The sequence below is a fragment of the Anomaloglossus baeobatrachus genome, chromosome 6 (assembly GCF_048569485.1).
Source record: "Anomaloglossus baeobatrachus isolate aAnoBae1 chromosome 6, aAnoBae1.hap1, whole genome shotgun sequence".
Classification (NCBI taxonomy): domain Eukaryota; kingdom Metazoa; phylum Chordata; class Amphibia; order Anura; family Aromobatidae; genus Anomaloglossus; species Anomaloglossus baeobatrachus.
In genome coordinates this window covers 171,788,653-171,801,622 of record NC_134358.1, presented here as the reverse complement: position 1 = coordinate 171,801,622, position 12,970 = coordinate 171,788,653, and the positions used below count along the sequence as shown (strand labels likewise).

Here is a 12,970-nt window from a genome sequence, read left to right as displayed (position 1 = left end):
TGAAAACGTCACTGGTTTCATCAGGTGTAATTAACCATTTTACCTTACTTTTTAGCATTAACTTTTATAAAGTAAGTGGTCAACCACCCGCTCTCATCTCTTAAATGAATCAGTTTCTACTGTTTCACTTGCATTATTTTTTCTTTTTAAATACAATCTGTCTGCAGGTTTTTACTATTTTATCGGAGAGCGGCATGATGTAGGGGCGGACACCCTGATTTCAGCGTAGTGCAGTTTTCTCTGCTGTAGATGTAGCAGTGGTCAGAGTTCTGAGCTGTGTATAATCTGACACACGCCTCTGATTAGTAGCAAGCTTTAAAGGGAATCTGTGAGTTTTTAAGCATGTAGCTGAGCCCAGGGAGCTTCCCCATCCACACCAGGCTCTGATATTGTGCATTGACTGTAAGGTGTCAATGACAGCAGGGGGTGTGCTGGACAGCTCTGCATGGGAGTTTCTAGTCCTGCAATGTTAATCACAGGGTAATAAAGCCAATAGTTTAAGTAAACTATTATGTACACACACAGATAAGAGGCATAGTTGCTTTTTGTTTTTAACCCCTACAGCATGCTGTCCTCATCTTACATAGCAAAAACCTGCTGACAGATTCTTTTTAAAGCATGCTTTACATAAAATAAGTAATAAAAAAATGACAATTTGTGACCAGGGAGAGTGCCTTGTTCTCACCTCCCAGCACAGCATGCTGATGAACAGGTTTTGCTATAGCTTCTCTGTCTTACAAAACCACATTTGTGACTGGCATGGAGGATCAGCAGTGTGAGCAGTCTGACCTACAGGCTTGTGTACAACACTGGCAACGACAACGGCACTAAAGTGAGGGTACACCTCACCCAAAATGTGCATGTTAGGTTCTTTTCTACAGTACAGTTGATCAGATATTCTCTATTTTCCAGACCTGCCATAATCATGCACGCTCACTTCTGCCAACATGCCTAATTCTTCTTTTGCTGACACATCAGGAAACGTCGGCTGAATATATATAACAAACTCATTAGTTTGTTGGGCAAAGAAAAAATAATGTATTGAGTAAACAAAATCTGAAAGACCCATTTAATACAGATAATTTGCTTTTAGTTTACATTATGAAACTTTTTTTCATTTGCATCAGTCCGAACTGCAGATTATGTACCTGCACATCTAAGCCTCCCCCAGGCACACCGGTACTGTGACCGTGGCCCTCATTCATGCTAGGAGGCCGGTAGCCATCCTGCTCCACACATAGGGTTTCATTAAAGCATTTATCAGTTGTTACGCTCCCCCATGGTATAGGGCTATATCAGGAGGGGATATTTTGCTTGGGGCTGCATTAGGCCTTGTTCATACACAAACTTAAGATCACATTAGAAGTAGTCTGAACACACGTCATTTCTTCAGCGCTCTATTGGGAGACCCAGACGATTGGGGTATAGCTACTGCCCTCCGGAGGCCACACAAAGCACTACACTAAAAAGTGCAAGGCCCCTCCCCTTCTGGCTATACCCCCCCGTGGTATCACGGGTACTCCAGTTTTCAAGCTTTGTGCGAAGGAGGTCAGACATTCCATGCATAGCTCCACAGATTTTAGTCAGCAGTAGCTGCTGACTATTTCGGATGGAAGAAAAGAGGGCCCATATAGGGTTCCCAGCATGCTCCCTTCTCACCCGTGGATGGTGTTGTAAGATTGAGGTACCTATTGCTGGTACAGGGGCTGGAGCCCCACATGCTGTTTTCCTTCCACATCCCCTTGTAGGGCTCTGTGGAAGTGGGATCCTGCCGGCCTCTAAGCTCTGACGCCGGGCTCCATCCACAGACCCATAGCACCTGGTGGATGCCGAGCAGGAGTACCATCAGGGACAAGGCCCTGCATCATACAGGTACTCTGTGTCCCCGGCAGGCACAGACACACTCCGGGCTGGCTGGGTGTTGTAGTGCGCCGGGGACCGTAACGCTAGAGCTAGTGTTCCTACAGTTTACTGGGGGACTTTTTTCTGTGTTGTGGGAACGCAGCGCCGACCCCCGCTGGACCGGCGGCGCTGCTGTGACTTTTAGTTCGCCGGGGACACGCCGACCGCGCTTTTACGGCGGTGGCGTTTATAAATCTAGTCCCCGGCTTTTGCGGCCTAGGACGCCGACAGCTCCGATTCGTTCCCGCCCCCACCCTGTCAATCAGGGTAGGGGAGAGACGCTGTTTCACGGCAGCGACGAGGGCTGGAGCCTGATTTACATGCTCCAGCCCTCTCACTAGGCACAGAGGGAAGCAGGCTTCCCGCTCTTAGTCAGGAACGCCCAGGGCCCGCCCCCCCTCCTCTCTCAGGACGCCGGCAGCCATTACATGCATGTCTGGCTGGAGGAAGGACGCAAGGCTCTGGGAGACCTGGACTAGGGGGCTTTGGAGATCACACACCCGCTCTTAAGCGGGCGGTAAGCGGCTTTTCAGCTGGCCCCTCTAGTGCCTCAGTGTGTATTAGTGTACTGTGTCACTGGACATATATATATTTCCTTATTGCTTGCACTGTGAGGTCGCTTCCTGGCTGTATACCCAGATCGCTCTGAGGAGGCAGCAACATGTCATCCACAAAACGCAAGGCTGCCAAGGCTAGGGCTGTGTACACTGCGTGTGCTGCATGTGGGGCTGCTCTACCAGCAGGCTCCAAGGACCCCCATTGTGTGCAATGCTCAGATCCGGTGCTGCTTCGCCAGCCGGAGTCAGGAGAGATAGTGACCCAGGCTGAGACGCCTGTAAGTCCTGCCCCGGTGTCAGGGACAGACTTTACAGTTTTTGCTGATATGTCTGTGACTATGGCAAAAATCCTTGAAACTTTGCAATCCATGCCTGGGGCTCAGTCTATGGACACGGCGAGGTCTCTGTCCTCTAATCCCCCTCAGTTGGAATTAGTCCAGACTGCAAGGGGGTCCCCGGCTTCACAGGCTGAGTATTATGACTCAGATGATAGCCCCAGCCACCCTAAGCGAGCTCGCTGGGAAAGACCCTCAACGTCATCACACTGCTCAGGGTCTCAGCGCAATCAGTCGCTCTGTGATGCGTCTGATGAGAGTGATCAGGAGTCTTATCCTGGAACCCCTCTCAATCTGGATACCCCGGATGGGGACGCCATGGTAAACGATCTTATCTCAGCCATCAATAGACTGTTAGATATTTCTCCCCCAGCTCCTTCAGCAGCAGAAAAGATGGCAGCAGAAGTTTCAGTCCTTTCGAGGTTCGGGCAAGACACAATTCTCCTCGTCCAAAGGGACTCAGAGGACGCAAAGAAGCTCAGATTCCTGGCGGGCTCACGCGCGCCCCAAGAAAGCAAATGGAGGAACCGCTTCCAAAGCGGCTACCTCATGACTTCCAGCTCCCCCCCTCCGCATCTCCGGTCGGGGGCAGGCTCTCCCGCTTTTCCGTCATTTGGATGTCACAGGTCAAAGACCGGTGGGTGACAGACATTTTGTCTCGCGGGTACAGAATCGAGTTCAGTTCTCGTCCTCCAGCTCGGTTCTTCAGAACCTCCCCACATCCAGACCGAGCAGATGCCCTGCTGCAGGCGGTGGACTCCCTAAGAGCGGAAGGAGTAGTGGTTCCTGTACCGCCTCAGGAACAAGGGAGAGGGTTTTACTCCAATCTCTTTGTGGTTCCAAAAAAGGACGGCTCGTTCCGTCCTGTTCTGGATCTAAAGCTGCTCAACAAACATGTGCACGCCAGGCGGTTCCGGATGGAAACCCTCCGCTCTGTCGTGGCCTCAATGTCTCAAGGAGACTTCCTTGCCTCAATAGACATCAAGGATGCTTATCTCCACGTGCCAATGGCTACAGAACATCAACGTTTTCTACGTTTTGTGATAGGAAACGAACATCTTCAGTTCGTAGCTCTGCCATTCGGTCTGGCGACAGCCCCACGGGTTTTCACCAAGGTCATGGCGGCAGTGGTAGCGGTCTTGCACTCTCAGGGACACTCGGTGATCCCTTACCTAGACGATCTACTTGTCAAGGCACCCTCTCTAGAGGCATGCCAACTCAGTCTACATGCTACACTGCAGACTCTACAGACGTTCGGATGGATCATCAACTTTCCAAAGTCGAATCTGTCTCCGACACAGTCACTAACGTATCTTGGCATGGAGTTCCATACGCGAGCAGCGAGAGTGAAGCTTCCGCTGAACAAGCAGCGGTCACTACAGACAGGGGTGCAATCCCTCCTTCAGGGCCAGTCGCACCCCTTACGGCGCCTCATGCACTTCCTCGGGAAGATGGTGGCAGCCATGGAAGCAGTTCCCTTTGCGCAGTTTCATCTGCGTCCACTTCAATGGGACATTCTCCGCCAATGGGACGGGAAGTCAACGTCCCTGGACAGGAAAGTCTCTCTTTCCCAGACGGCCAAGGACTCTCTACAATGGTGGCTCCTTCCCACCTCATTGTCTCAGGGAAGATCCTTCCTGCCCCCATCCTGGGCAGTGGTCACGACAGATGCGAGTCTGTCAGGGTGGGGAGCAGTGTTTCTCCACCACAGGGCTCAGGGGACGTGGACTCCGCAGGAGTCCACCCTTCAGATCAATGTTCTGGAAATCAGAGCAGTGTATCTTGCCCTACTAGCCTTCCAGCAGTGGCTGGAAGGAAGGCAGATCCGAATTCAGTCGGACAACTCCACAGCGGTGGCATACATCAACCACCAAGGGGGGACACGCAGTCGGCAAGCCTTCCAGGAAGTCCGGCGGATTCTGATGTGGGTGGAAGCCACGGCCTCCACCATATCCGCAGTTCACATCCCCGGCGTAGAAAACTGGGAAGCAGACTTCCTCAGTCGCCAGGGCATGGACGCAGGGGAATGGTCCCTTCACCCGGACGTGTTTCAGGAAATCTGTCGCCGATGGGGAGTGCCGGACGTCGACCTAATGGCGTCCCGGCACAACAACAAGGTCCCGGCATTCATGGCGAGGTCGCGCGATCAAAGAGCTCTGGCGGCAGACGCACTGGTTCAAGATTGGTCGCAGTTCCGGCTCCCATACGTCTTTCCACCTCTGGCACTCTTGCCCAGAGTGTTACGCAAGATCAGATCCGATTGCAGCCGCGTCATACTCGTCGCCCCAGACTGGCCGAGGAGATCGTGGTATCCGGATCTGTGGCATCTCACGGTCGGTCGACCGTGGTCACTGCCAGACCGACCAGACTTACTGTCCCAAGGGCCGTTTTTCCATCAGAATTCTGCGGCCCTGAACCTGACTGTGTGGCCATTGAGTCCTGGATCCTAGCGTCTGCAGGATTATCTCAAGGAGTCGTAGCCACAATGAGACAAGCTAGGAAGTCAACGTCTGCTAAGATCTACCACAGAACGTGGAAGATTTTCTTATCTTGGTGCTCTGCACAGAGAGTATCCCCTTGGCCATTTGCATTGCCCACCTTTCTTTCCTTCCTGCAATCGGGGTTGGAAAAGGGCTTGTCGCTCAGCTCCCTTAAAGGGCAAGTCTCGGCACTGTCGGTGTTTTTTCAGAAGCGTCTAGCACGTCTTCCTAAGGTGCGCACGTTCCTACAGGGGGTCTGTCATATTGTGCCCCCGTACAAGCGGCCGTTAGATCCATGGGATCTGAACAGAGTACTTGTTGCTCTGCAAAAGCCGCCCTTCGAGCCTCTAAAGGACGTTTCCTTTTCTCGCCTGTCACAGAAAGTGGTGTTTCTTGTCGCGATCACATCGCTTCGGCGAGTGTCTGAGCTGGCAGCTTTGTCATCCAAGGCTCCTTTCCTGGTGTTCCACCAGGACAAGGTAGTGCTGCGCCCCATTCCGGAGTTTCTCCCTAAGGTCGTATCCTCGTTTCATCTTAATCAGGATATATCCTTGCCTTCCTTTTACCCTCATCCGGTTCACCGGTATGAAAAGGACTTACGTTTGCTAGATCTGGTGAGAGCACTCAGAATCTACATTTCCCGAACGGCGCCCATGCGCCGTTCCGATGCTCTTTTTGTCCTTGTCGCTGGTCCGCGCAAGGGATTGCAGGCTTCTAAAGCCACCCTGGCTCGATGGATCAAAGAATCAATTCTAGAAGCCTACCGCTCTGCGGGGCTTCCGGTTCCTTCAGGGCTAAAAGCCCACTCAACCAGAGCCGTGGGTGCGTCCTGGGCATTACGACACCAGGCTTCGGCTCAACAGGTGTGCCAGGCAGCTACCTGGTCGAGTCTGCACACTTTCACCAAGCATTATCAGGTGCATACCTATGCTTCGGCGGATGCCAGCTTAGGTAGAAGAGTCCTGCAGGCGGCAGTGACATCCCCGTAGGGGAGGGCTGTTTTTTTGCAGCTCTAACATGAGGTATTTCTTTACCCACCCAGGGACAGCTTTTGGACGTCCCAATCGTCTGGGTCTCCCAATAGAGCGCTGAAGAAGAAGGGAATTTTGTTACTTACCGTAAATTCCTTTTCTTCTAGCTCTTATTGGGAGACCCAGCACCCGCCCTGTTGTCCTTCGGGATTTTTTTGTTGTTTGCGGGTACACATGTTGTTCATGTTGAACGGTTTTTTCGGTTCTCCGATGTTTCTCGGAGTTAATTTGTTTAAACCAGTTATTGGCTTCCTCCTTCTTGCTTTGGCACTAAAACTGGAGTACCCGTGATACCACGGGGGGGTATAGCCAGAAGGGGAGGGGCCTTGCACTTTTTAGTGTAGTGCTTTGTGTGGCCTCCGGAGGGCAGTAGCTATACCCCAATCGTCTGGGTCTCCCAATAAGAGCTAGAAGAAAAGGAATTTACGGTAAGTAACAAAATTCCCTTCTTATACAACATGTTCACTTATAAATCCTGAATGTACTCTTTACTGGGATCACATGTCCCAATGGCAGCTTTCATGGGCATTCCATAGAGGGGAGAGTTTGTATGCCCTCCTCTCCAGGGTTGATGGTCAGCTATCTAGAATTAGATGAAGACTAAGCACACAGTAAAGAATAAGTTAGGAAGCCTGTATGAAGCATGATCCGCTGTCCTGCATCATGAAGCACCACCCCAACTTAATCCCCCTTCCCCCACTATTTTAGAAGCCTCATCACAATTTATACACTAATTTCTCATTTGTATTCGTAATATGAGGAACTTTCTGTATTACAGTGACTTGGATCCTGGTTCCAGGCAGTGGATGGAGTCTGAGATGCTGTCAGGCTCTCAGTCTCCACAGTCTGTTGGTAGCGCTGCCGCAGATAGTGGTACAGAGTGCCTCTCTGATTCTCCCATGGATTTGCCGGATGTCACGCTTTCTCTCTGTGGTGGTCTGAGTGAAAATGGCGAGATCTCTAAAGGTGAGTCTAATCGTTAGGATCTCGGTATTACAAGGCGCATGCAATGAACACAGCACAGCTTGTACTGTGGTAATGTTTCCTGAAAACTGTTCTACATGCAATGTTCATAATGAAAAGATTGATTAATTAGGGTGTTACACCTAATAATTAGTTGTGTGTGTCCACCACTCCGACAACCCCTTCTCAATGATCATTTTTGCCCCAGTTAAAATGAAAACACTTCTATTCGCCTCCGGCACCATTCCAGCGGTGTTGGCACTTGCTCTCCTACTGCTAAAGCGACATTGTTACGTCACACAAGCTCTGCGCCTAATGAGGGCTGTCTTCACTCTTCCTGCGTTCGAACATATCAAACATCAAGTGGACGTGAGGCACCAGCCGCAGCTCTGACCTCCTCTTGATGTTCCAATAGTCCGAGCTATGGCTGGACACTTGTTTGGTTTTTTTTTTGTTTTTTTTTTTTTTGTTTCATACATCTGAAGGTGGGAGAGGGAAGCTGGTGCTGATCGAGGGGAGGTATTGAATGACATGCTCTCCCGGGGCTCACGTGAGGTTAAGTGCTGACACCACTGGAATAGCACCGGTGGATAGAAGGCGTTTTTATGTTAATGAGGGAAAACCTAGTCATTGAGAAGGGAACCCCCTTTTAAAGGCCTTTGAAATAGATCCCTCAAAACTGTGTAGGAACTATTGTTATACGACTGTTGTGCCCTATGCACTTTGCATACTGTCTGCAGCACAGCCTGATAACGCGTCCAGGAGACAAGTGTGAATGAGTACTGGCTGGTCGCTGCCAAGTGTAGATGAGGCAGTGGTCAGGGCAAGTGTTAGCCCATATTTGTCCTGTATAGAAGTGCCATTAATCAATGTTTAGTGACGATGCTGCTAGTTTAGTTCCTATAATGATGTTTTCTATTTAATACAGAGAAATTCAAGGAGCATATTATTACCTATCAGCAGTTCGCAGAGAACCCAGGAATCATTGACAATCCCAACCTTGTTGTGAGGATCTATAACAGGTAAATGAGAACTATTCATTAGGGGTAATCACATTCACGTGCCCCCGAATCTCCACCCAGTGACCGCACTATATGATGGAGTCCAGATAAAATCCAATATGGTTTTTATTTGACTTGTGTAAAGTGATTAAGACATTTCTTTGCCGTTATCAAGTAAATTGTTTTTGAGAAATGACAACCGCCTAATGCAGTGATATACTCAGAATGGCTCGTGCAGCACGTCATGGGCTTTATTGAGCAGAGGGGGAAGCACTTAACACAGGGCTATACAAAAATTTTATTTTATGATCCTTGGTGTATTATGTGGAATAAATATATCAGTAGTGGTTTTTATTATGTTGCATAGTAAAGGATATACCATTGCAAAGATATTGGTCTCAATACAATAAGGCTGGTGTTGTGCCAGTCTTAATGAATAAAGGTACCGTCACACTAAGCAACATCACTAGCAACATCGCTGCTGAGGCACAACTTGCTAGCGATGTCGCTGTGTGTGACATCCAGCAACAACCCAGCCCCTGCTGTGAGGTCGTTGGTTGTTGCTGAATGTCCTGGGCCATTTTTTAGTTGTTGCTCTCCCGCTGTGAAGCACGCATCGCTGTGTGTGACCGCGACAGAGCAACAACTGAATGTGCAGTGAGCAGGGAGCCGGCTTCTGCGGACGCTGGTAACCAATGTAAATATTGGGTAACCAGGAAGCCCTTTCCTTGGTTACCCGATATTTACCTTCGTTACCAGCGTCCGCCGCTCTCAGCTGTCAGTGCCGGCTCCTGCTCTGTGCACATATAGCCAGACTACACATCGGGTAATTAACCCGATGTGTACTGTGGCTAGGAGTGCAGGGAGCCAGCGCTAAGCGGTATGCGCTGGTATCCAAGGTAAATATCGGGTTGGTTACCCGATATTTACCTTAGTTACCAAGCGCAGCATCGCTTACATGCGTGGCTGGGGGCTGGTCACTGGTTGCTGGTAAGATCTGCCTGTGTGACAGCTCACCAGCAACCCGTGTGGCGACGCTCCAGCGATCCCTGCCAGGTCAGGTTGCTGATGGGATCGCTGGAGCATCGCTTAGTGTGATGGTACCTTAAGACACATCCCACTCCAGCAGGCATCCGCTTCTGGCTTGTAAAATGCACCTAATTCAGTTAGAAGTGTTACTCCAATCAACGACTGGAGAACATTTCTGGCAGAGTTTGTGACTAATTGGTAAATTTTGATGACTGCCATAAAGGCTTGACCATGTACTCTGCCTCCCGAGCTTTACACATCGTTGCATAGTTGGCTTGGACTGGTGTAAAGGAAAAAACAAAAAAAGTTTGAAATTTTTCTGGTGTAACACATTTAAATGCCTTAATGAATATCAATCCGGTCCATAGATTGTGTGGATCCTCATTCACAAGTTTTTGTTGTTTTTTTTTTTTGTCTGGTTTCTGGTGTGAAACCTTCAAGTGTTAATTTTTGCGCAGCTCAAAGTTGCACAAAAATGTAGTCACTTTTTGAGTTTTTACACCGGTCTTGAATAGTCTCCACAAGGTGGAGTATGGGCGGGACGGCATGTGGCTAAGCCTGCATGTGTCAAAATTTACGCCACTTTGGTGTTGGAAATGTTACCAGAAATATATCGGCAGGGGCTCATGCCAGTTGTGTGTCTCTTCATTGGTCATATCGAATTCCAGCCGTCCCAATTATTAAAAGGGAATCTGTTTACATTATGCTGCTCTCAGCTGGAGAAGCAAAAACTGTAGAGTCAGAGACCCTGGTTCCAGCAATGTGTCGCACTGTAATTTTGATAAAACCACTGTATTCTCTGCTGCAGATCTATCAGTTGTGTGAATGTGGCACTCTATAGCCCTGCCCACACCACTGGTTGGCTGCTTTCTGCCCATATATATTGTACACAGAAAGCTGCCAAGCAGGGGTATTGCATACATACAGATCTCAGTATTCAGAGAACTGGTGATTTGGAGGTGCAGATATATATTTTTTTTTTGTTTTTTGGTTTTTTTTTTATCTGTTGCAAATCTACCAGTTCTCTGAATACTGGGCACCTTATGCAGTCCATACCACTGATTAGCAGCTTTCTACCTATGCACAGTGTACAAAGGTGTCAATCAGTGGTGGGGGGCGTGGTTACGGAACTCGTGAATTTGGAGGACTATATAACTGCCAATTTTTAGTCCTCTATTGCTAAATTTCCTGCTGATAAAACAGTGAATTTAATCAAGAGTGCGGCAAGCAACCAAGTGACAGCGCTGGCATTAGCATCTCTGCCCCTACATCATGTTGCTTTTCGATGTGGTAGCAAAACCTGGTGACAGATTCCCTGAATGTGATGTAATCAAGGAATATAATGTGATTGCTGATTTTTTTTTTTTTTTTATTTTTCCCACCCCTCCAGGTATTATAACTGGGTGCTGGCGGCTCCTATGATCTTGAGTCTACAAGTATTCCAAAAGAGTTTACCCAAGGTAAGTCATTTATTGTATTTATAGCCGGACTTTGTGGCCCCAATTTATCATGCTGCTAAAACAGCTTCAAAGGTCACATTTTTTTCACAACCCAATGTTGCACAAAGACTCTGCAAATTGTGGCGTTATCAAAATTCATAAAGAGTGTTGGTTTTCCTTACACCAGGAATGGTAGGCGTAAGACACGTCAAGAAAAGTGGAGCGAGTGGAATGCAATAAAAAAATCTCTTTCCACTTGGACCAATATTACTCTATGGGGCCGCTCCCATGAGTGATTATTTTCTCAGCCCTAATCGGACCGAGAAAAGTCGCAGCATTCTGCAGGTACAATGCGATCCTTGTTTCTCTCGCACCCATGCAAGTCTATGGGGCAAGAAAAACATCGCATTGTACTCGCATTACACTGGTGTAACACGAGAGCAGTGCGAGAATTGCAAAAGCCGGCAACAGAGGAGAGAGGGAGATAAATCCCTCATTCCCCTTTACAGTGCCACCCCGCCCCCCCGCAGCTGTGGTCCGATCGCACGATCGGACCACAGTTGCAATGACACTCGGCTCCCCCTGTGCTGCCAGTGTGAGCTGAGTGTCATGCGAGGATCGCACATAACCCCGTGTGGCCCCGGCCTTACTCCAGTTCCTGACAAGGAGGTGCATGCTGCTGATATGTGCGCATACGTTTAGTGCGGTGCAACTCTTAATGAATTAGATGCGACTTATTCCTGCATACCCATCATTAAGAATGTCATGTGAAACGCAAGTCCTAATGAATTGGGGTCTTTTGTTTATAGCGACATGCTGATCTATTTGTCGGGATTTGTTTTCTCCATCTTTAGATTTGCTTCCTGATGAGTTTGTTTTTCCACAGAACACGATTGAATCATGGGTGAAGGAAAAGATGCCAAAACAATCGAGGAGATGGTGGTTCTGGAGGAAGAAGGATAGTATGATTAAGCAGGTAATGAAGTCATATCCAATCCCTACCGGAAAAGATGATTTTTGTATATAATGTCTCACATCCACTGTTCTTTGCCTTCTATAGCCAGATACAAAGGAAGAAAAGCTGGATACAGAATTGAACAGCGATCAATCATCAGATGTAAAGGAGCCATCAAAAATCCGGTATATATTCTATAGTTATGATTATTTCCCAGAATGAATATCCTCAGACTCTACCATAAATTACTATAACTGTATGATACATGTGGCGCCTATGACGCGGTCAGGTCTGGTGAGGCAGCCGGAGGGATTTGTAGGGGTAGGTGATAAGGATTTGGAAACTGCCAAACTCATGCACGTTGAAACGGCATAGCCCGGTCGGCCTTGCTGTCTCCATAAAGCTTGTTTTTGTTTTTGTTTTTTTTTTATTTCAAGGTGCAGCAGATTCATCCTGAAAAGCTCCTGTCCCTTTTGTACATGTAGTCTGATGTTCCACCAGCAGCTATAGAGCAGGAGGAGCTGAACTGATTTATAGATCATTTCGTAGGAAGAGAGTAATAAATTCCAAGTTTTATGTCATCTAACTTGTTACCTGTCCATCAGTCATGGGTCAGCCCCTACTGCATAACATTTGTTCACCACTATGATGGTTACACAACAGAACTTCCTACATATGAGATTGGAGCCATCATAAATCCATTTCTGAAGATCGGCTTCTGTACATATCTTTGCTTACTTAGATCATTTATATTTGATATAATTTTTTAGTAATTACTTTGTGAACCTGTCTGTTGGCTAGGCAGTAGTCAGATCATGGGCTTTTCTCTATTGCCCTGTTTGGAGTGATGAATAAGTCGGTGGTTGACGTTGGCATTTAATTGGCTCCTGTGATACATTGGCTCGCTTACTACTTGTCTGGCCAGATTCCATGTACCTGATAGAAAACGGTTGTTACAAGAATTACACACTGGAGAACCGCTTGTGCTCGGTGTTTACAGCTGCTTTGTGTTACACTTTGGCATATTGTGTTTTGTTTTTTTCTTCAAACCGTATTAGGTAAATTCATGTATCAACTTGCGGTTCTAACCATACATGACATGTATACCGAAAGCTTTCTTAAGGTGCTAGAGTAATTTTTGCACCATAGAGAGCAGAAACTGATGCTGCATGCAACAGTATATCATCATGGATTGCTGAGGTTTTGTGAAATGAGGAGCCTGCCATCACAAAATGACTGTGCAAATCCAGCACTGGCGCTGGGTGCAGATTAGGCTGA

At 48.1% G+C, this 12,970-nt stretch overlaps 1 protein-coding gene across 2 annotated transcripts in view; it reads left to right on the top strand.

Moving 5' to 3' along the window:
* LPIN2 (lipin 2) overlaps positions 1–12,970 on the top strand; it is a 134,064-nt gene that overhangs the window by 82,059 nt on the left and 39,035 nt on the right. For both annotated transcript variants that reach the window (XM_075314486.1, XM_075314485.1), the window contains exons 9-13: positions 7,084–7,271; positions 8,197–8,290; positions 10,689–10,758; positions 11,624–11,713; positions 11,798–11,877. In XM_075314486.1, coding sequence (XP_075170601.1) covers positions 7,084–7,271; positions 8,197–8,290; positions 10,689–10,758; positions 11,624–11,713; positions 11,798–11,877 — 522 coding nt within the window. The remainder of the gene's footprint in view (positions 1–7,083; positions 7,272–8,196; positions 8,291–10,688; positions 10,759–11,623; positions 11,714–11,797; positions 11,878–12,970) is intronic.